This window comes from Sturnus vulgaris, chromosome 1, assembly GCF_052056855.1.
Source record: "Sturnus vulgaris isolate bStuVul1 chromosome 1, bStuVul1.hap1, whole genome shotgun sequence".
Lineage (NCBI taxonomy): Eukaryota > Metazoa > Chordata > Aves > Passeriformes > Sturnidae > Sturnus > Sturnus vulgaris.
This window is the reverse complement of record NC_142243.1, coordinates 7,543,069-7,565,663: the sequence shown is the minus strand read 5'-3', so window position 1 is coordinate 7,565,663 and position 22,595 is coordinate 7,543,069. Positions and strand designations below refer to the sequence as shown.

Here is a 22,595-nt window from a genome sequence, read left to right as displayed (position 1 = left end):
AATATACTGCTGGGCCATGTGGGCCAAGGTATCCTTAAAGTATAATATGACTTTTTACAGCATACAGTCTATAAAAAATTTATTAGTTCATTTGTTTGCTATAAAATATGTATAAGGAATTGTTGCTCTCATTGGAAATAAAGCACTGTGTCACTGGAGAGTCCTATGTGTTCTGGCAAGAGCTCCTGCATATACTGAAGAGAAAGGGCAAAAGCACAAAGGTCTGTTTGTCTAGAAAAATAACAAGCTGGAAATTGATTTTGTACTTTTCAGTAATATTTAGTGCCTGAAATTGGCTGTGGGCAAAAGGAACAAAAGGCCTCAATTCTTGCATCCGCTGCACTGCAAAGGAAGGATATGCCCAGGTGAGACAACAGCAGTCTGAAAATTTAGAGCCTGAAATAAAATTGTAATTTTACTCTTTATCAGCAACAGTGTAGGCCCTAAGAGGAAAAAACACAGCAAAACAAACACAGCAAAATTAAACTGTATAAGTACCCCTTCTTTCTCTCCAAAATGAACAGAGCAGATTCAGTCTCCCCAGAAAAAGGAATATGATTTTAGCACTTATTGTGGCTTTGAGCATTTTTTCCATAAATTCCATTTAAAGTTTCAAGTACATATATTCAGTTTTTACATCTCTCTCACTGTTTGAACACAGAAGCCACAGTTCTTTCTCAGGAACTTTTAATTATTATTTCAGGTGAATCATGGTTTTCCCTACCACCCTAGAGAAGGACTTGGAGTCTCAATTTCTCTCTGAATCCTCTTCCAGCCATCAAGACCATGGATAACCCAGCCCATAGATAACTGCAGATACCTGGATAGTCATTAGTCTAGTTTTTGAGTAGTGTGGAGTCTTTAATTTCATTTACTTCCCTTCACATCTCTTCTATAGGACACCCAAGTTTTATGGCTCCCATTTTGCAGAGGAAAATGAGACAAGAAGTTGTGATTCAACTCTGCTTATTTTAAACATCTGCTGCTTCTGCAGCTGCACTGGTTGGGCAGCCAGTGGAGAGAAATGGGAAATGAGTGCAATTGCCAAGGCCTCTCTGCCTGACCTGCCCCACATTTACATGGAGCTCATTTAAGGGAGAGCCTGTTTCTTCCACACAACCAAATCTACACCAGCAGGTCCTTAAGCACTGCATTTACAGACATCCACATCAGAGCAAAAGGGAAGGGACACCCTGTGTGAGCCCTGTCAGGAAGGGTGAAGCCATCCTGAGTTTTGCAATGGATTTCCACGTCCCAGCAAAGACATTGTTGGTTTGGTTTGCAATCATCTGGGACTGAGATCATTGTGTGTTGTTGTTCATGTGTGTTCATGTTGTTCCTATTGTGCCCCAGCTTTCCATGGCTGCTTCCTGGAGCCAGGAATCCCAAACATGAGGTGTGAGTCTACAACATGAATACCATGGTAATAAAGCCACAAACACCACACAGAACAGACAGTGACTTATTACAGGCCAAGGGACAGGCAGCAGCCCAGCCCATGGTCCCTGGGGCACACACAGCTCCTCAGATCCAGACTGGAGCTGAGTTTTTCCATTATTTATTTTATGATTATTTTCCATTATTACTGCCCCATGAAAGGGGCAGTGATGATTTCTGTACTTGAGGGAGATAACATCATCCCTCAATTTGCCACCTGAGATGCAAATATGAGAAATAAGGTGGGTGATGATCCAATTCATCCATCTGCAGATGAAACTCTTGAGGTCCAGCAGTTTTCACCAAAATAAAAAATGCCTATCACGTATTAATTTTAAGTACTACTTTCCCCCCTTCAATTTTAACCCCTTTAATTCACTTTCTTTTTTTTTTTTTTCACAGAAGAGCATGGCATTGGAGAAAACTTGACCAAAATGTTTAGAATGAAAGATTTTTTAAAAGGACAAGTGATCAATATTGTACATTTCACCCCCAAGTATGTTTTCTCATCATTGGCTTTGTTTTGTTTGTTTTGTTTTGTTGGTTTGTTTTTTTTTCTTTTTACTGAAAAATATCCAATTCCTGTGGAAAATTTCTGGCTTCTTTCAATTTTGAAAGAAAAAAGGCCGTGGCATATCTTCACTTTATTATCAGCTTTATTAATTGTACTAAATTACTTTGCTGCAGATAAAAAGAACATGAAATACCATTCTGTCCATATATCATCTGCACTGAGAACACTGAAATGCCTCGGATAGGATGTGTCTGCTGGAAGATCCTTATCACCACCTTGCCCTGCTTTCTTGAAACTCTCTTCTGTAACTGAATGTACAGCACATCCCTCTTGCCTATTTTAATAAAATTTTATCATACTAATCCTCTCATTTCAGAAAACATATGCATAATGAAAAGACACCCCTATTGCTGTGGCAGCACTGCTTCTATCATCCCTAGAGATGGCAATTGCCATGGTTTTGATGAAATATGCAGGCATTAATTACTTATGATATATTTTGCATCATTTTGCAATATTGATTGCAACCAAATAAATTATGGCCACCCATAACCATATAGAAAAAATTTATGAACAACACTTGGATCCCGCAGTTGGAAGTTATTGCTGTAATTAAAACCTTTCTGAGTCTCTCTGTTTACAGAAAATGCTACCAAAGAGAAATTATCTTGTTCAGGAGCCACCATTCTGATACTGTGATGGGAATACTGTAATCCTGAATTCCCACCTGCTGTACACAGGTCTGAAGTTGTATTTTTGAAAGGCAAATGTCCATTTGGTTTGGCCACAGGCCATATATCTTCTTTTGCATAAACGGATTTGGATTATTTTAGAGTTTTGAATTGTAAACCTGTTCTAATATAATAGTCTATAAAATACAGGTAAAAGACAAGTAATTTGAAAAAAAAAATAAGCAGATTTACATAAAATGAAACTTTTTCATAGCAGCAAAGAAAGGTCCAGTATTAAAAACTGCAAAATTGTCTTGAAAAACCCCAAGGGAACTGGGGCCAGCATTCAAGGGTGAGAAAGCGCCTACCTCATTCTCTGATCATCTGGGGGAGTCATTTCCAGGTCATGAGTGGGTCCATTCAGTCCAATCACATGCAAAGAAATAGTTGGATTTTCCATTCCAGCCTGGATTTTAGAAAAGAATAAATTACCATATCATATACAACACAGAATGGTTTTGATTTATTTTATCCCCAGGAATTCTAAAAAGCATTCCCACTGAACAAGATAAGGATTGGACTGCTGTGGTCTTTCACAGGGAGACTGCAGATCTAGGGATGTGGTACAGAGGTGTGGAGAGGTTGGTAGGCACAAACAAGGGGAAATTTTACTCAGGATGCTTCTAACCTTGGTAAAAAAATCCTACTTTTCATGGTAACTAGACATTTTGTTATTTCCTGCCCCTTTTGACAAAAGGTTGTCGAATAGGATGATGGTTGATATAGTAAAATACTGATTCGTTTTGTACTGTAGGAAAGGGCATCCCCTGCTGAACCATTGTGAATTCCACAAAACCTGCATATATGCAGGTATCTCTCCTGTTATATTATGGTTCAGTTTGGACCAGCATGTAAGGTCTTAGACAATCAGTGCTCAAAGCAAGAAACCCAGAAGGAATGACTGCAGCAGACACCCCTGTACTGCTTTAGAGCAGGAAATTGCAGCAATAAGAGCAGCAGTGAGCCTGTGCTGGTGGAGAACTGTGCACTCACTGCAGGTCTCTGCAGACAAGGGGACATTGGCTCTCAAGTCTTTTCTGTCTTTCAGGCACAGCAAACCTCTAAAACCAATGTATCCTGTGACATTAGGCCATCCTGGATATTCTAAGGATGCCCAAATACTACATTTTCCTTCTATACAAAAGCGAATCAATCTAAATACAGAATATATGTATGTGTGTATGTGTGTATGTGTTTATCTATCTATCTATCTATCTATCTATCTATCTGTCTATCTAGCTATCCAAAATCTAAATATAGAAACATGTCTAAATATAGAAGCATATCCAAACATAGAATTATAGAAAATCCAAACACTCAGACACCATCTGACTTCCACCCGTTCCAGCATGGAAGCACAGTTGCTTTGTGCATGTAAAAAGCAAGGATTTTTAATTTTATTTTCATTGTATACAGGGCCACTAATTCACACAGAACCAGAAAAGTGCAATTTTACGAATGCAGCTAAAGAAGAGAGGTGACCACATTCACTGGAGAACAGCTCATCTTCCCTTGGATCTGTTTATTTTCATTGCTTATGAGTGTGCACTATTAGTCTCCTGTCTGAGCCTACTGGAATTAAACAATTATTTATTTCTGATAGAGCAGCAGGATTGATTATTTTATTTTCCCTTACCTTTGGATAATGGTAAGTTTTAACAGTAGGGTAAAGGGTGCCTGTATATATGGGGATCTCCATGGTGGGGACTCTGGAGGCATTGATTGTTGCATATGCCAGCCTGGTGCCATCAGGAGACCACCAGTGAGCAATGTGAGTCTTCAAGATCTCCTCTAATTATATTAAAAAAAAAAAAAGAGAGAGAGAGAGAACACAAAAAAAAAGGCTATTAGAAGTAAATTACTAGTTAGCAATAAATGAAGCAGTGCAGATATGAAAATCTCAGACTAATCACAGCACAGGGAGGATGCCACAGGAATATCAATCAAATATACTCATCAAATTATGCCATATACACAAATGAACACAATTGATAACAATTACTGTGTATTTATAGGTTATTAGGCTTAATTACCTTTGCTGAAGAAACATAAAATTATTCATATTAGTACACACACTCATGACAGCATAAAGGCCCTGCTGCTCCTGCCATGTGCCCTGCACATGACTAGGGTTCACAACATCAGACCAGACACATGTCAGTCAATTCAAATTGTGTTTATACAAGTGCTTCAGCAACAATTTAAATATCCCTAAGTTCTGTTGCCAGTTGGGAATAAATAAATATAGAAATTTTCTGTAACTTTTGAAAGGCTGGAACTTCAAAACAAGATACCAGGCTTAGAGTCTGTGCCTTGGATACCATCTTGACTTTTATCACTATTACATTTTTAAAATCACTTTTGCAAGGCAATTTGCCAGCAGTAGCCAAAATTAGAGCCTGATTGTTTATATCACTGAATTTGGGGATTCTTGAGATTTCAGTAATATAATTGCCACTGAAGAGGTGCTCAGAAAGATGCCAATGCAAACATCCCAGAGTTCAAGTATGTAAGGAGAAAACAATATAGCCATCATATGAAATTCTTTTTAATACTGGCAAAACCTAGTTCTCATTGAATTCAAATTCAAATAACTTCTAATTTCCCATACTTTTCATATAATCTAATATCCTTCATTGTTAAAATGAGTTCATCTCATAGATCTGCAGAAAAGCTACAAAATTCACTCTTGGTCCAAAGTGTTTCCAGTTACTGACATTTGGAAGACATTAACTTGGCTTCTTAAACCTCCCATTTTGTGAGAGACAATAATGTAATACATTTTCATTAAGAGGCTTAGTATCATGTGAGTCATTCCTTTTTAAACCACCAGAAGGGCTTGCATATGCTGTACAGATTGATGGGCAGGAAGATGGGTCCCATTACTTTAATGTGAGAATAAAAATTAAAGAGGCTACAGAGTGTTTCAAAGCCTTCACCATGAAGGAAAAAAGAAACCTGCTACACAGGTCCAAGCAGCTCCAATGTCTGCTGCCATCACTGATTATTGGAAAAATAGATGAGGATTTTCTGAGTCCAGACCCACCAGGTTTGTACACCACCCTCTGATGAATCCCCAGTCCAACCAGGATATCCCTCTGGTCTGAAGAGTAGAAACTCACCAGACACTGTTTAATTAAAAAAATAAAAATTGGCTGAACAATCCTTGGAGAACAGACAATTATATTCATCACAGGGTAAATAAACACTTTGTTAATCAAGACTTGCATATGGCTTGGAATAAAACTTGAGGTAACATCAGAAAAGGTGCAAGGGAAAATTCACCTTCAATATTTATGATTTTATCCAGAAATAGCAAATTAATTAATCAATGCTTAATGGCAGCATGCAAGTTGGGTTTTGGAAAGATATTTAGGAAGTTACAAATGTTTCATAGGAAAGCACATCTGGCAAATTTGCTTTGCTGCATTGTCACACCTGTTATATGGACATTTAAAAGATGCTGCTTTTGACTTTTATATTGGTTACCCATTAAAGGGATAATGAAGAGCATAAAGGAAAAGGAGTAAAGATGGATGGCAGATGAATCCTTGACATTTTAACATTAATTAGGAATGACTTTATTCAGCAAACATTTTCTCCAGGATCCCAGACTTAATGAAGCAGTTCTGCTGAAGGTCACATACCCAGAAAGGTTTTAGTGCAGGTTTTGTGGTCCTCTGTTAATGAGATTTAATTGAGTGAACCTTTGCCTTGAAACAAAGCCAGGACCTTGCTGCCATTAGAGAGATCAGTTGGTTTTAGCAAGCCAGAGAATATTCTTGTGGACTATAGAATGGATTAGTACCAGAAAGTTCTTTCAGCTGAAAGAAAAAATTATTTGCAATTTGTTCTTGGACACAATTTATTCTTTGTGTTTGCATTTAGCACATGCTCTGAAAATCACCTGCGTTCAATACTGCTGAGTCTTTCTAAAGTTGGTTCAGATCCTGCCTCGTGTATGAAAAAACAGATTCTCCTTATACACTAAAGGCTCCCTACATATTTGGATCATGACCTTCTGACTGAGAGCATAAAGTGATAATTGATCAAAACTTTTGCCCTCCTCCCCAGAGCTTGCAGTCTCTGAATGCTCCATGTCAGGACGCTGTGAGTGAGCAGCTGAAATTCCTCAATCAGATCCTGGTGGCTTTGTGCTCCATCTTTCTACACAGTTTTGCTTACCAGCTCCAACAGGGGCATGCAAACTTGAAAAATAGTGAGAATAAAGTGTGTGGCTGCCTTATCTGAACAAGGGCTGTTCAGAGCTGCTGGCTGGCTTCAAGCACGGGGTTTGAGACAAGTCAGTGCTTATTCCATCTCAGCACATTCAGCAAGGAATCACTCTGAAACAGCTGGATGACTCTGCTCATGAGGAGTGACTCTGCAGAGGGGACATGTATTAGCCAGTAACATGTTTGTGCTCAGGGAATTTTACAGGATGTGTATTTTAATCCTTTTTTCTGCTGAGTAGGGCCCAGTTGAATGATCATTTCAAAGCTGAGTGAAACAAAGAGTCCTCTAAATTAACAGAAAGAGTCCTCTAAATTAACAGACCCTCAGGGAGAGAATTTGAAGTCCTAGGTCAGAGATTATTCATTGACAACTCTGTATATATATCCTTCTTAGAGACTTCAACATCATTGGAGGAGAAAAGAAACTGGAGGAAATAACAGAGGTGTGATGAGAGGAAGGTTCCCTGAGCTGAATTCAAGGTTTGTGCATTATGTGGGTAGATGTCTTTGGAATCCTGAGCAGCATTCAGATGGGCCATTCCCAAAGTGGGAATGCCATATTTTCTGAAGGATGTGTTTCCTGACAGAAGCTCTCCTGCTCACCATCAGGGAGCAGAATGAGAAATCCCTTGCAGTGGTTCTCAGCTGCCAAGAGACAGCCTGTGGTTAATATGGGATTGGATGTAGCATTTGGCTATGATACCATGTGGGTAATCCCTGGAAAGACTGAACAGTGGATCAGAAGTTGGGTGGACATTTCTAGTAGGTCTGTCATCAAAAATTAGCCCAGCATGTATAAAGGTAAGCAGCCACCAGATTGTTTCAAACTGCAATTTAATTCCAGCAGCACTTAACAGAGCAGTGAAATGGGAGACTTTTATCTCACTTCAGGGAACAAACAGGTAAATGCCGTGGCCATGGAGGTTTCTTCATGCTTTTCTAAAATCCAACTAATTCTGCAGCCTTTGTCTATCCTGAGTCATATTTGTGAATTTTGCTGAAGGTGGCAAAGTTCTGGCTTGCTGTTTGGAAAAAATGAAGTCTTCACCAGTGACTGACTGAGAAATCCATTGGTAGCTTAGAGATGACTTCCAGTGATATCAGGAGAAAAAACTGAGAAAAAAAATTCAAGTGAAAAAAACCCCACCTTTTCCTGGGCCTTCTTGTTAGAAGACACAAATAACTTGCAATTTTCAAGTGTAGTTAACAGAAAGAGAGACTTGCACAAGAAGACAAAGACCAGTCCTCTGGTTTGACCTGTACCATTGCAGCTCTTTCTATCACAAAACAAAACAAAACAAAACAAAACAAAACAAATTGGAGGCAGCAGCAATTTAAAGTTCAAAAGTTCTCAGGACCAAGGTCATTTATTGCTGATTTGGTAAAGTACAGCAATTCTGGGGAGCATAACCAATGGTTCTGTTTGTGTGATGTATTGTAGCTGATGCTCAGATCATGAAGTATTTGGTGTGCTGAAGACATTTTGCTGTTTTATTAAAACTGTTAATAAAAAGGAATTTTAAGCAAAAGAAATTAAAGCCTGACATAAAGGCCGTGGCTTACATTGGGAAAGAAAGCTCAAAAGAAATTGTCAGTAAGGATGCATCAAAAGAACATGAGAGGAAGAGAGATCAGAGAACAGCAAGAGGGTCTAGGAAAGGAGAAAACAAAGACTACTGAGATGGTGAAACCCCAAGGGTTCTCATAGAAACATCAAATAAATACAAATGCTTATTTGACAGCTGCCATCTGTTTTAAAATCAATTACTAAATCATCTCAAAGCACCAACCACATGTCCAAATTGATTACTATTGTAGAGTGTGAAAGCAAGTATTTTTAGCCAGTTAGAGAAAACTCATTGTTCATATTCACCTTTATTGACACGTGTTTCAGGGATGGCTGTGGAAAATTATCTTTAATCTATTTTTATTCTAAAACCAAATTTTTCTCTCAGTTGCTGTAGTGTAGGTCTACACTGACTCCCATTAAATCATTGTAATAGGTATAAAATGAGTGTAAAAAAGTAGTTATGTGTATGCAAATAGTACAAAAATGTTTTAGATTATCATACCCAATCTACATTGTCCCGTGTTGACATTATTTTGTGCTGATGTCAGCAATAGCTCTGTAGCATTATTGATTTCAGAGCAATTAATCCTCTTTCACAGTTGTCTAATTGAGTCAGGTGGGGAAAAAATGCAATTTTGCAGGGCTGCTGAACAATTCAAAAACCTTTCGTAGAAAACATAAAAATTTATGTGGCTGAGGTCAAACTATGGGCTCAGCCCAATTCCACAGTTCCTGGCATGGAGATTAGCTTAGCTGGTCAGAGCATGGTGCTGATAACACCAAGGGTGTGGGTTTGATCCCTGTGCAGGCCATTCACTGAAGATTTGAACTCGATGATCCTTGTGGCTCCCTTCCAACTCAGAGTATTCTGTGAATCTGTATGCAAACAACAACTCTTCTCAAGCTGCTTGTGCTCTTGGCCGAGGGATCCTTAAGAAAAATGAGCTGCAATGCTCCCAGAGATCCTTAGGAAAAACAAGCTGCAATGCTCACCCCTGTGACCATTTATTGCTACTTGGAACACAGAGTCTCCTCTGCCACTCACAGGCAGCAAGCTTAGGAAGAATAAACTGCTACTTGCTTTTATGGCATTCTTGAGGATGTGCTTTAGAGAGCACTTTACAAACACCAAACCCTTGATCCAAAATCTCATCGTGGAGGGCGAGCAGCCCCCATGTGTTTGGCACCTGAGAAGGTGGCAGCCCCTCATCTCAGGGACAGGAGCACAGCCAGGAGCTCTGCATCTCCTCAAGCACAGGCAAGGTGCAGGTGAGGGCTGCAAGTGTCATTAGTTCCTGTTATTCCTGGTTTAATGGCTTGAACACAGGTTGTTTTCTGCTCATGCAGTCTGGCTGCTGCAGAACATCGTGTAGAGACAGCAGGCAAGGGTTTGGCCATTTGCTTTTGCCTCCCTGTTGCCAGATGCTGAGGGCCAGGAGAGAAGCTCATTTCAGCAGGGTGGTTCATGCTGGGCCCTGGGGAAAACCACTCTTCATGTGGTGCTGAAATATGATAATTGTTTGACCCATGGTAATGTGTGGGTGGTTTTGGTGGAGCTGTACTTCTGTGTCCACTCATCTTTCATCAATTCCAACTCAACATTAATCAGATAATTTCTCTTTCAAACATTTGTCCTGGTGCATGTTTGATGATGCAAATCCTCCAGGTCAGAGACTCTTGTGCACTGCCCACCATCCTGCAGGCACCTTATCTTCCCTTGTTTTATCAGAGGAGCCTTCCTCAGGTGGCAGCAGATCCAGTGATTCTCAGTGATCCCTCTCCAAACACAGTTGAATGCACTCCACCTTTTTCTTTTTAATTGTTATTCTTTACACCAGGACTTTGTGCTCCTCTCTAGGCTCTACAGAAGCACAGACTGCATTTAGCATTGTCCCCTCACCCATCCTGATTCTGCCAAATTTGGGATAAGCCCCTGAGGCCTTGTTTTCTTCTCCTGATCATTTGCAGATACACTCAGTTGAGTTGTGCAGCTCTGAGCTCCAGCACTGAACCCTCCAGGAGGTTCAGAGCCCTCCAGCAGCCTCCCTTTACCTTCTCTTTTCCAATAAAGCTGAAGTAGTTGGTGGCATAATTTTCTCATATTTCTCTATCATCTACAACAGAAAGATTACAAACATTTGAGACTATACCCATATTCTTTAAGATGTAGTAATGAAACATGAATTTGTTCAATCCCTTTTTGCACTTACTGATACCAGCTGTGTCCATAAACTTCCTGTGGCAAAAACTCCCAAACATTCCATACCTGCTGCATAGTACAAGTATTGTCATTTTCTAGCATTAAACTGATCTATTAAAGATCATGTCTTGCCTCCACAGCTCTCATGTGTGAGCTGCTGCACAGCCTGAGCCAAGCCCAGGCTTGGCAAACAGGCAAACCCCACTAAATGTGGGCACATATGGGCTGGGATCCACCTTCACTTCTGTGAGACGGAGGTGGCTCTGGGTGACAACACCACAAGTTTCAGTGCTCTGGAAGCAGATAAGTCACTGTGGGATGCTTGCTGATACCTGGCAAGGGTGCTTGAGGAACACATGGGAATGAGGAGCAAAGTGTCCAGCAAAGCCATCAGAAGCTCATCAGAGGCAAACCTGCCAGTCAGCCTGGCCAAATCTTGGCCACTCCAACCTGGCCTCTCATCCATACTCCCAACTACCAGCAACAACCACCAGTGTTTCTCTAGGACAATGTTTAGGACAACGATCCCCAAGAAGCAGGATGAGATCATGTTAGCATGGGACCAAGCTCCTGACAGACAGAAGAGATTTTCTGAGCCTACTAATTTCACCCTATTTAGAAACTGTCAATTTAATGTGGTTTGCGTGTTGTTGTTGTTCCCTGACCCATCGATTCTTCTAATTTGTTTTGTTTCCAACACTAAAGGATTCTATGTTTTCCGTATGAGTCAGGGCATTAGGAGTGTTGTTTATAAGATTATTGGCAAGTAGCTGCCAGATCTTCTTTACTGTTTGAATGCTTGAGGGCTTCAAAAGCTGGATTTATTGAACACCAGCCTGATCCTATCTTCAGGGACACCTCTACAACCTCTCCAGAATAAACACAGGAGGCCAAGCTCAGATGGTAATAACTAAGAAATCATGAATGTTTAAAATCTCCCTCAATCATACAAATGGATTTGTTGGAACAAAGGCCCAACCAACCACAAAACAGATATACACAAGTATGAGATGTCATCTGAGACATACAGGTGGATTCTTACAGATAAGAGAATTCAGCTATTTGAAAATAGAGTGTCTTCTCCAGGCCACCTTCACATTGTGACACACTGAGTGCACTTAGCTCTGCAAATCCCACTTGAGGTGCAAAAAGCCATGGAGAGGAGCTGTCATCCAGGTTTCACATGGATCCTGGGTGTCCAGCAGGAGCAACTCCCCAGAAGGTCAGGGCATCTCCAGAGCAATCACGGCAGGCAGGCAGGGTTACCATGTGTCATACACAAAGCCATACTGTCCTGTTGGCACATCAGTATTTTGGGGCCTGATTTGTAATAAAAGCTGTCCTCTTTCAAATAAACACACCAGAAAAAGGTTGAGTTGGCTCCACATCCTCTCTCTCCTCTTTTTTAGAAGTTTCTTCTTCTGTGCTTTTGGGTTTTCATCACCTGTACCCCATCCTTAGGAATCCTTAATTTTCAAAAGCATTAATGATTAATGCTCACAACTGCTCCTAACAATTAGTAAGTTGTGTGAGTCAGTCTCAGTGTCAGTAACAACCTTTGGGCCACGATGACAAGACTGACATGCAGACATTTTCATCAACTCCACCAGGTCTGTCAGGATGTCCAGATGTAATAATGAAAATGCGGTTTGATTTATGAAAATAGAAATATTAGCGATCCTATCCTCAGCTATTCCTGTTTCTGGCACTCACTCCAAAGAGCAAATGCATCTAGGAAGCCCATCTGCAGTGGCAAACTGCTGTCTGCCACTAATGTATAAGAAGAATGTGTTTTTCCATCACCTGGCACAAACCTGAACCCACAGCCTGTTGTCAGCTCTTCATGAAAGTCTGTTAGCTAAAGGCACTAAATCTGTAGAAACGTTTCCTGGCAGAAGTCTTCTGAGAAATTTGCAGTGGAGCTCACTGACGTGGGTAAACACTCACTGCAAGGTCCTGTTGTGCCTTCCCAGACCAGACAGAATTCACATGGCCCAAATACTCAGGGTTTCTTACAGACAAATCCTTTTCTTCCCCACCCCTCTGGTGCCTCTGAACAGGTTGCTATGGCTGGAAATGCAATTTGCTTATCTGTGCAATGCAGTGAGACAAATCAGGGCTTTCATTATATGCTGAATATTTCTCTATTCAAACACGCTCAAGCAGCTTCAACTTCACCTTTCCTTTAAATTAGAAGTTACAGGTTCTGTCTAACGAATCTGTGGGGTTTATGATAGGAGGAAGATGGACAGCCAGCCTTGACACTGGGGATCCATTTCAATAGCTACAGATGTATCAAGAAAGTTAGTGATCACAAAACCCTCTCAATCAAAAATTCATTAGACGATTGCAATAGTTCAAGAACACAAGTGCCCAAAAGCAATCTCTTTTAATGTTTCTAAAAAAATATGAGAGATAAGAAGACTGAAAAGCCTGACATTGCTATTAAAGAACTTGATTCTTCAACCCCATGGACTTTTATCAGCACTTGCAAAAGCTGTCTTTCATGTGAATTGCTTGCATGATTTATTCACCCTGAGCAGCACCTGCTAGTCACCTAGTCTGAGTGCTAATAAATGTCAGTTAATATTGCAAAATACAGCCCTGCTTTATGAAATGGGAACTAGAGCACATTGACTGAATTTAGTCTAGCTCCTAATTCCTTCCCTGGTTTAAACAGCTAAAGTCATTGAACAGCCATTAAAAAACCTCTCAGGGTATATATTGCCCTGTTATGGCAATATTCCCAGAGGTTTCAGCTCAAGCAGTGACTCAGGACCTGGCTAACTGAGAGATTTAGCTCAATAATGACTCAGAGGATGAATCTGATTTTACAGGACTGAATAATAAGAGGAACTACTGAGATCAATAGAATCACCAAGGAATAATAAAGAAAAGAGAGCTGCATAAAAACAGAATTCAAATTAGCTTACAGCAAAATTTCAGAAAAAGATGTTCTTATCAAATAACAGGTACATTTATTATTAATGAAGGTAATGGTATGTAACCAGGTTATGCCACTGATAGATCAGTGGGGTTTGACTGTGTTTGTTGTGGCACTTGTATGTTGAGCAGAATTCTGTTCTTTCCTAGGTGTGTGTCTTGAAGATTGTCCACTCTAAACCCAGGTAAGCATAAAGAAAAGACAAACATCCCTGCAGGATAACGTCCACATATCAAAATCTCTTTTATCCTTGCTACAGGAAATACTTTCTTTTATCAATATTTTTGATCCATAGACTCCAGTGCAGTAATCCTAAATCTACTGACAAAATAAAGGGAAAGCTGTGCCCCCGGGGCAGGGGCACCAACCAGGTCTGTGCAGCTCTGGTTGTCAGTGACAGCCCAGAGACTCCCATAAATGAGATAGGAAATAAACCCCCGTGGGTTTGGTGTGCAGAATGCCCAATGGGGAATTTCCAGTGGGTCCAGAGGGGGCCAGGAAGAGGATCAGAAGGCTGGAGCACCTCTGCTATGGAGGCTGAGAGCTGGGGGTGTTCAGCCTCGAGAGAAGAAGAGAAGAGAAGAGAAGAGAAGAGAAAAGAGAAGAGAAGAGAAGAGAAGAGAAGAGAAGAGAAGAGAAGAGAAGAGAAGAGAAGAGAAGAGAAGAGAAGAGAAGAGAAGAGAAGAGAAGAGAAGAGAGAGAAGAGAAGAGAAGAAGGCTCCAGGCAGAATTTATTGCAGCCTTTCAGTACTTTGAGCCTGTAAGAAAGATGGGGACACTTTTTACAAAACCAGTTGTGATAGGAAAGGAGGTGGTGATTTTAAATTGAAGAAGGGTAGATAAGATATATGAAAGCATATTTTTACAATGAGTGTGGTGAAGCTCTGGCACAGGTTGCTCAAAGAGGTGGTGGGTGCCTCACCTGTGCTCATTCAAGGTCTGCACAGGGCTGGGCTTGGTCAGGCATGGGGTGCTCAGTGCCCACATATTTCCCATCACAGGCACCACCCCCACGAACATCTGTATTTGATAATATTATAAGTTTTGAATTTATGAGCATCTGAATTTCCTTGGAGAGCCCAAAGTTTGTATCTCTAATGATAGCTGATTTTTCTTTAAAGCTACAACAATTAGAGTCTTCTACAGAGAGTTTTAATTGGAGAGTGAATGAAATACCAAATCATGTTGACTGTTCATAGTGTCAATGGAATTCCAGATATTTAAAATTCTTTAAAAATTTCATTGCATTGATTTGAGTTTTCTATTCCCTGTTGTATCTTGTTTCTCTTGGCCGTACAATGACTCCATTATTTTCAACTTTTTAATTTCAGCCAATAAAAACTCTATCCATAAACCAGCATATAAAAATTTCTGAAAAAAATATCCCAAAATATACGGAAATATACATATAAACACACACAGGGCCATGCAGTAACAGTGACAAGAAATTGCCTGTATAATTGGAACTAAAACTGGTAGGAGTAAAACTTATTAAAAATCAATATAATAGAAAGGCAATTAAGAATTTTAAGGAAAAAAAAGCCCTGATTAATTAACTGCAAATTATAAGTATTACTTTGAATTGCATTGTACAGAACAGGCTCAAATTACCAATTATCCCTGGCCGCTTTGTTCAAAGATCATGAATGTGCATTTTAATTTATGCTGGAGAAAGCTAAATATGCTGAGAACCAGCATGCAGAATTTTGCAGAAATCACTGGGGATGAGGGTGAACTCCCCCATTACCATATAAATGACATGCACAGACTTATAAATGACATGCAGTGGATCCAGCTCGTATTGTTCCTTCAGATGTAGCAGGAAAATACCGGAAATTAAAATACAGCTTATAACCTACCAGATAATAAATGTAACCCATACTGCACAAATCCCCATCTACCAAAGATAATTTTGTCTGCTGTTTTTTGCTGATTAAAGGTGGCTTTGGAAAGAAATACCCTTCTTTCCCCTCCTTATCTGTTGCACTTATTGGTAGGATGGAGATGGCTCCATTTTTATCTACCCAACAGATCACAATACCTAACGTAGCATAATCTTAATTTCCAAGGCCATCATGGCCTGCTTTACCCTTAAAAAAAGTTCCTATTTATTACTGAGGACAATTCTCACATAAAAAAGAAATTTAAAAATTAAAAAAGTCTGATTATAGCAGCTCCTTTTCCACCAGTATATATTTACCTTGACATCCATGACATTAGCAGTGCTGCTGTGTTGAGGCCATGGCTGAACAATATTTCACTATTCCCTGCAGTGTCTGGGGGCTTGCCCTGGTTTGTGAGGTGTTTGTAGGCACAGCCAGGCCACAGACCATAGCAAGCTGGTGAGAACTTTCCCACTGCCAGACTATGAAATGTAGGTTTTGAAATGCCTCAAAATGTTCTGATGGCAAACATGATGAAACTGCAAAGAAAATGCCATTGTCCTTGCTGAGTGGGACCAGAAATGGTGATTTGCACTCTTTGCCATTCATTACTTATCACTAAAACCCAGTTTTCAAAGTCAGGTTATTCCTGGAATATTTGGATGCGGGTTACACTTAGAGGTGCCAATTTTGATACATACATTGTCCTTTCTTTCTAAGACTTCCTTGGCTGCCTTTCATCCTTTCTTGGTAACTTTCCTCCTGGAAAGCCCAGCAGTTCTGGGCTGGCTGAACACCTTCCTGCTGATGCCATGGGCAGTGGGTGCTCAGCCCTGTGGGTGCAGCACAAAGTCTCCTGTGTGGGAGGGCTGGTCAGGGACAGAGGCTGTGACTTGCTCTGCAGGCTGCTTCCAAGTGATATTTCTCTGTCATGCCCTCCAGTCCCTAAAGACTGTGTGCTCCACCTGCAGCCATAAATCCCAATTATGTTGTTGACATGTTGGGTGGAAGGTTTCATCTTCATCAGGCTTAGCAGGATTCCACCAGGTTATGAAAATACTCAAAGCATGGTTACCTCATGATTACACAGATTTTTCTTTTTCTTTGGTGTGAAGAACTTTTCTTTAAGGACTGCTAACCGGACATCTGGTTTGTCTTTTGAAGATTTATGTTCCCAGACTGAAAATGGGACCATGATACACTGCTACAAACACAACCACCTGGCTGACTAATTGGCTGTAAATTACCTTTCTGTGCCTCCTGCACATAGAGAGATTGTTTAATGTGGTTTTAAGTCCAAATTTGTAACTGGTAAAAATAGTAATACATACTTACTAAGGATCCAGTCCTTATTTTATAATTTCTTTATAAAATGTATAAAGAAATGTAACTGTCAGGTTTGTCCACTAAGGACTGATATGTTTGAAAAAGCCAAATCCACTCCATTAATTTCTGTGAATGCATTAATGGTTCATTTTTTTCCCCTTTGAAATTAAAAATATACATTTACTTAGGAAAACTGTGCAGCCAAGCAACCATTTTATGCATTCTTTCCTTTTTCAAGTGGTCAGCAAAGTACACAGTCTTTCCACTATGTTAAACTAATAGCTTGAAAAGAAGTAAAGCAAGACGGTAGAAGTCACTCTCCATCTTTAGGCACAATTTAGCTGTTGTGTAAAATAACAAAGGGCTCTTTCCCCTCTAAACCCTATCTCAGCTGTGCTTTCAGATGTGTGTTTTCTCTTACAGGAAAAGGTCAGGTCAAACATGGGGCAGGGCAGCTCAGGAACCATCTCTGGATGTCCCAGGAAAGTTATTGTGCTGGAACAACAACCAAATTCTTTGTGATCTGGTGCTTACTGCACTCAGTGGACTTGCATTTGTAATTTCTACGAAGTCCAAGCAAGTAATTCATGCAGGTGAACATCAGTTCTGGGAGAGAACAGAAGGCTGGCTGGTTTACACCCAGTTTGCTCAGTCAGAGACTGGGCTTCAAACAATGTGTCTAGAACCATCATGTTGCTGCCTTTTTCCTCTCCCAGGGAAAGAAGCTCTGCCAGGGCTGGATTCTGAAGTCTCAGTGGAATGAAGGAAAACAAATCTATTGGCTTCTCCACATTTCCTGCAACTTCCTTCAGCTGCAGAGCCATTCTGCACTGCTGTGCTGTGAGATCTGCTCATAAGGGATAAACTTGGACCTCAGAAATTGGGAGATCCTGTACTACAACCCTTCCAAATGGCAGCTCAGCTGTTGTTAGGACTGCACTTCTCTCGTGCCATTCCCACCTCTCACCTGGAGCTGCAGGCTCTCTGTTAACATAGCCAGAACAACACCACTAAAAGTCACTCACTGTTTCTAAAGTTACCATTTCTCCTTTTGGGGTTTATTATTCTGTCTTGAGTAATTTTAAATCTCACGAAAGCACTGAAACATTCCTGATGCATGCCCAGCTTTCCTGGTTCACTACTTGCCAGGTCAGCCTCCAGTTTAAATCACTCTCAGTTGCAAGGTCAAAATCAGATGCCCAAAATTCATAGTCAAGCTTTTAAACAAGAGATGTTCCATAAGCAGATTTGTGTTGTTGTTTCTCAAACAACATAATATTTTAGCTGGGTCATTCCCCAGAGAGAGTTTTTTAAAGGATCCTGAGTGGGCAGAAGTGAGCTGGCCAGTGTGTTGGCACTGGGCAGGGTGACAACTTCTCCCACTTTGGCTCCAGGTCTGGTGTTTATCAGCAGTGCTCACAAGCCAGATTCACAGCTCCGTGGACTGCTGAAATGGGGAAGCTTACAGGGAAGGAAATCCCCACATCTACTCCCTGCTCCACAGAGGCAGACAATAATCATATCAATAATCACATCAACTCCCTGCACCTCTGGACCTTCCCATCCCACCACTGCTCATCCTCAAGAGTGGCTGAGATATCCACAGTTGTAGCAGGTTAAGGAAAAGGAATGAGAAGCACAAAATGATTCTAAAAGACCAACATTTACCTGGAAAAATATTTATCCAATGTATTATCAGACACAATACAATCTGGGTAAGGAGTGCCTTCAGACATGCAGCCCTTTGGGCAATTCACAGGGTGTTGGGGGAGAAGGGTAGAGAGAAGGCAGAGGTAAAAACCAATTTAATTTCATTTCAAATTTCAAATTTCAAATTTCAAATTTCAAATTTCAAATTTCAAATTTCAAATTTCAAATGTCATTTCAAAGCACAATAACTAATCCTTTCCCTCCTCATGGACTTATGCAACTTTGTGCTGTGCCTCCAAGGGGCAGCACAGCCTCAGCTATTGCATCTGAAATCCATCAGCTGCTGGGGACACAGCTCTTGTCTCCTGTCCTATTCTCACCATTTCTAGCCTGCTGGTAATACTCCAAAATAATACGTGATAATTTAAGGGTTAGGATGGGTCAGTTCAATACACAAGTGAAGTTTAATTTTTTAAATGAGATATTGCATCTTTTAAGTCATGTCCATGCCTACAGTCTGAGTCAAAGGCTGGAAAATCAAAACAAATGCAATAAATACAATGATCTCCAGATAATTCCCTTCAAGTAAGATTTATTTTGATGCCTGTTTTCAGACTGTTGCCTTCAATTTTAAAAGCACAATAGCATGAAAACATAATGATTTGGTTTTAGGAGCTGTTTTTCTTCAGCTCTATTTCTTACCAGTTTCTCAAATCTTTAATCTAGCTATGGTGAAAGTCTCCTTTAAGGAATTGCTTTTGATCGAGTCTTATGCAGTAGCTACTGATGGCTATTTTTTTTTTTTCTCCTGCTATTGTTAAATCAAATACAAGACAATGACTCAACTTCCAGCAAAAGCAAAATTAATGTAGGAGGCAAATGCTTGTGAGTCATTTGTATAAAAAGGGAAGGGCTAAAGTGATTTGCTCCTTTTTTTCTGGGATTTGAAAGGCAGGTAAGAGTCCATCAGTCCCCTTAGGATGCAGAACAGTCTGAGAGAGCTGGGGCAGCTTTAACAACAGGCATTTGCCTTCTGCTCACAGGGTGCCCTGTGGGTTGGGAAGGTTCTTATTCCTGTGGAAATCACTCGGGACTAGCCCAGCCTTCCTGCAGAGTGACCCTCACAGACACGGCTCTCCAGCTGTGCCTCCCTCATATCCTGTGACCAAAACTGAAGGGCACCCACCGTGTCTGTGCTGCAGGTGAGCCCAGGGACGTGCTGAGAACAGCCAGATCTGGGTTTGCACGCAATGCTCTGCACTTTATTTGGTTTCTACAGACTAAGGTGAAACTCTCGCTTCAGTTTTGTGTCCTAGTTTCTCTCATCTCATCTAAAACCAGGTCAATAATTGTGCCTCAGTTTGCCTGTTTCTAAAAAGATGGCAATGATTCGTGTTCTACCAGGACATTATGTGAAGTTTTATTAATTGATGCTTGCAAAAGGCATTAAGATCAAGACAGAATAATTGCCTCAGTGGAGGTCATAATTAGACTTGTACCAAGAGATACATCTGAGAGTCATCTGTGATGGTCATTTAATCTTTCTCTTGCACTTCAGCTACAAGTGCAGGGGTGCTGGACGGGGAGCTGCTTTTAAATACAGAGGCAGGCACTGCATTTAGCATGAATTCAAGCCTTTTATAAACCCAAAACAAGCCTGTGCAAGGGGTATCGTGCACAAGTGGAGACTGCTGAAGGGAAGACAAGAAACAGAGCTGGCAGTGGAGCAGGACAGAGCTGCGTGCAGGGAAAGCCACCAGCAATCCCCGCCTTGGGAGGAGAGGCTCACCCAGCTCTCCTTGGCTGAGGGTCAGCTCAGGGGTCAGCACTAATCTGATCAAAAAGGGGATTGGGAAAAGCTCATCCGACTCACACTGTGAAATCATGCTCTTGAATCCTAATAATTTCTACAGCAAGCAGTTGTCACGCGATGAGGAATTACGAGCTGAAGTTGGGGGGTGGGGGAGACACAGCAAGCTGACACACTTTTGTGAATCCCAAATTCTGCTGTAGGCAGAACTTCCATTAAAAAAAAAAAATTACATTTCCATATAGTCTGTTCTAAAAAGTATTTTCTGAAACACTAAGGCTCATGTTTCTGAATGTTACAGAACTGGGAAGTATCCCAGGATTATCAGAAGAATTTGAAAAAAATCAAAATTCATGGAGAAACTTCGGACATGATTTGAAGAAGACATGCAACAGAATGATGGATTTTTGTACTCAAAAAAGCTTATAAATGACATCATTTTAAAAAGAGAACTTCTTCTATTCTTTTCTGCACTCTGCTCACTTTTCCACTGAATATTTTATGTAACAGCATTTTGTATTAAAATTCAAGTCAAAACCCCCACAAACACACCACCAAAAGCCCAACTGCACAGGCTAATCAAAAGCAAAGTAGGATTTAATCTCACATTGCTTCTTTCCAATCAGGATGCTATTTGCATACTATATTTTTTCCAGCAAATCATGCAGATTTCTGGCTGTTTGCAGCTCTCCTCTCGAATCCTGATGGAGAGAGGAGCTGCTCCAGCTCTCCTCAGTTTTACCACATGGTGGCAATGCAACCTCCACCTTCCTGCTCAGGAGGTGAGTTGTCTCTGATTTCCTCCTTCATTACTTCTTATTCACTCTAATTATCATATTTGTAGGTGGCAATTACAGTCTTCTGAGTTTCTGCTTTCCATTTCCTCAATAAATTTAATAGAGGCTTGTTTGGTTTATTTTTCAAATAAACTCTGCAACATTTCTAAGGACATTAACCCTGTAGTATGAGAGTTTTTCTTCCAGTTAATGCAATATTGCATGTTTCTCTGATCTCTAATGAAGTTTTGAGGACCACTCTGGAACCCTTTTGCCAACAAACATTAATGTGCCCTTCAGTATTAACCCTCTGCTTTCAAGATAGGAGTTCTTTTTAGACTATGTCGCTTTTGTTGCCTCGTTGGAATTGAGAAAAGTCTCAAATTATTTAAAAGCAGCTGAAAAAGAATGCATGAAACACAAAAAGAAAAAAAAAAAAAAAGGAAAAATTAGAGATATGTACAAAAGAATAACAACAATAGAAAACAGTAAAATATTCAGCCTGGAAAGGAATTTCAGGTGCAGAAGAAAAGGTGATCCATGAGAAAACATGCTTTTAAAATCACTAAGGAGTAAATTTGTAGTCTTCATTTTAAGTAACTGTGATACTGAGAAAATGTAAAACCAAGATTTATATTACTACTTTTAAAATCAGTATGCATCAAAAGTCTACATTTAAACTACAATGTAAACATTTTTTCTGCACCTTTGAAAAATGTGGATACTTCTCATATATAAATATAATATATAACTATACTAGATCTCATGAGAAAGGTTTTATTCTCTGGTTCACTGGCCAGGCACCACAGATTTAAGGCTTAATCGATGATAGCCAAGAATACAACACTATATATGTCAGTGAAAACACTCAAAAAGTCTTGAGGCAAAACCCAGAGAACTTTAAGGAATATGTACATCAGTTAAAAGTATCAACTTCTGCTTAACTGTATAATTCTGATCTGGATCTAATATATGAATCAGGGCATTGTACATACTGAATGAGATTGTAATTGGGAATTTTATATCTAAATTTCTGGCAAATTTGTCCGAACAAAGGGAAATATTTCTCAGCTAAGAGTTTGAAATTCAAATAATCTGCCCAACAGAGTATTTGCAGTGGTCAACCTCTGCTGTGTAATCAGTACCAGGTGAGATGAAGAGTAAATAATTTCTTGGTGTAGCTTTTATCCATATGGCCAGTCCAGTTGCAAAAACATCTAGGACACTTCATTACATCACAGGAAATTATATGAATAAAACCACAGAGACTTAATAGTTTGCTTTGTTACTATATCATACTTCAATTTTCATTAAAATCTGAAAAATACTTTAAAAGTTAAATGACATCCCTTCAAAACCTACAGTTAAGGAACTTGCTAAGAAGAAGTCTTTTAAATAACTATAAATAAAACAGTATTTAGCTCCTAGCAGCACTTTTTGTTCCTGTGCTGTTTGATGTGACTCAAAGCAATAGAATAAATTTTTCCAGGGCAGAGTGACATGCAAGGACTTTCATGGT

At 40.1% G+C, this 22,595-nt stretch overlaps 1 protein-coding gene across 5 annotated transcripts in view; it reads right to left on the bottom strand.

Annotated features, from left to right (window-relative positions):
- Nucleotides 1–22,595, bottom strand: part of DPP6 (dipeptidyl peptidase like 6) — a 530,216-nt gene that overhangs the window by 49,175 nt on the left and 458,446 nt on the right. For all 5 annotated transcript variants that reach the window (XM_088158874.1, XM_088158879.1, XM_014872222.2 and 2 more), the window contains exons 9-10: nucleotides 4,319–4,473; nucleotides 2,991–3,088 (exon numbers count right to left, since the gene is read on the bottom strand). In XM_088158874.1, the coding sequence (XP_088015000.1) occupies nucleotides 2,991–3,088; nucleotides 4,319–4,473 (253 nt within the window). The remainder of the gene's footprint in view (nucleotides 1–2,990; nucleotides 3,089–4,318; nucleotides 4,474–22,595) is intronic.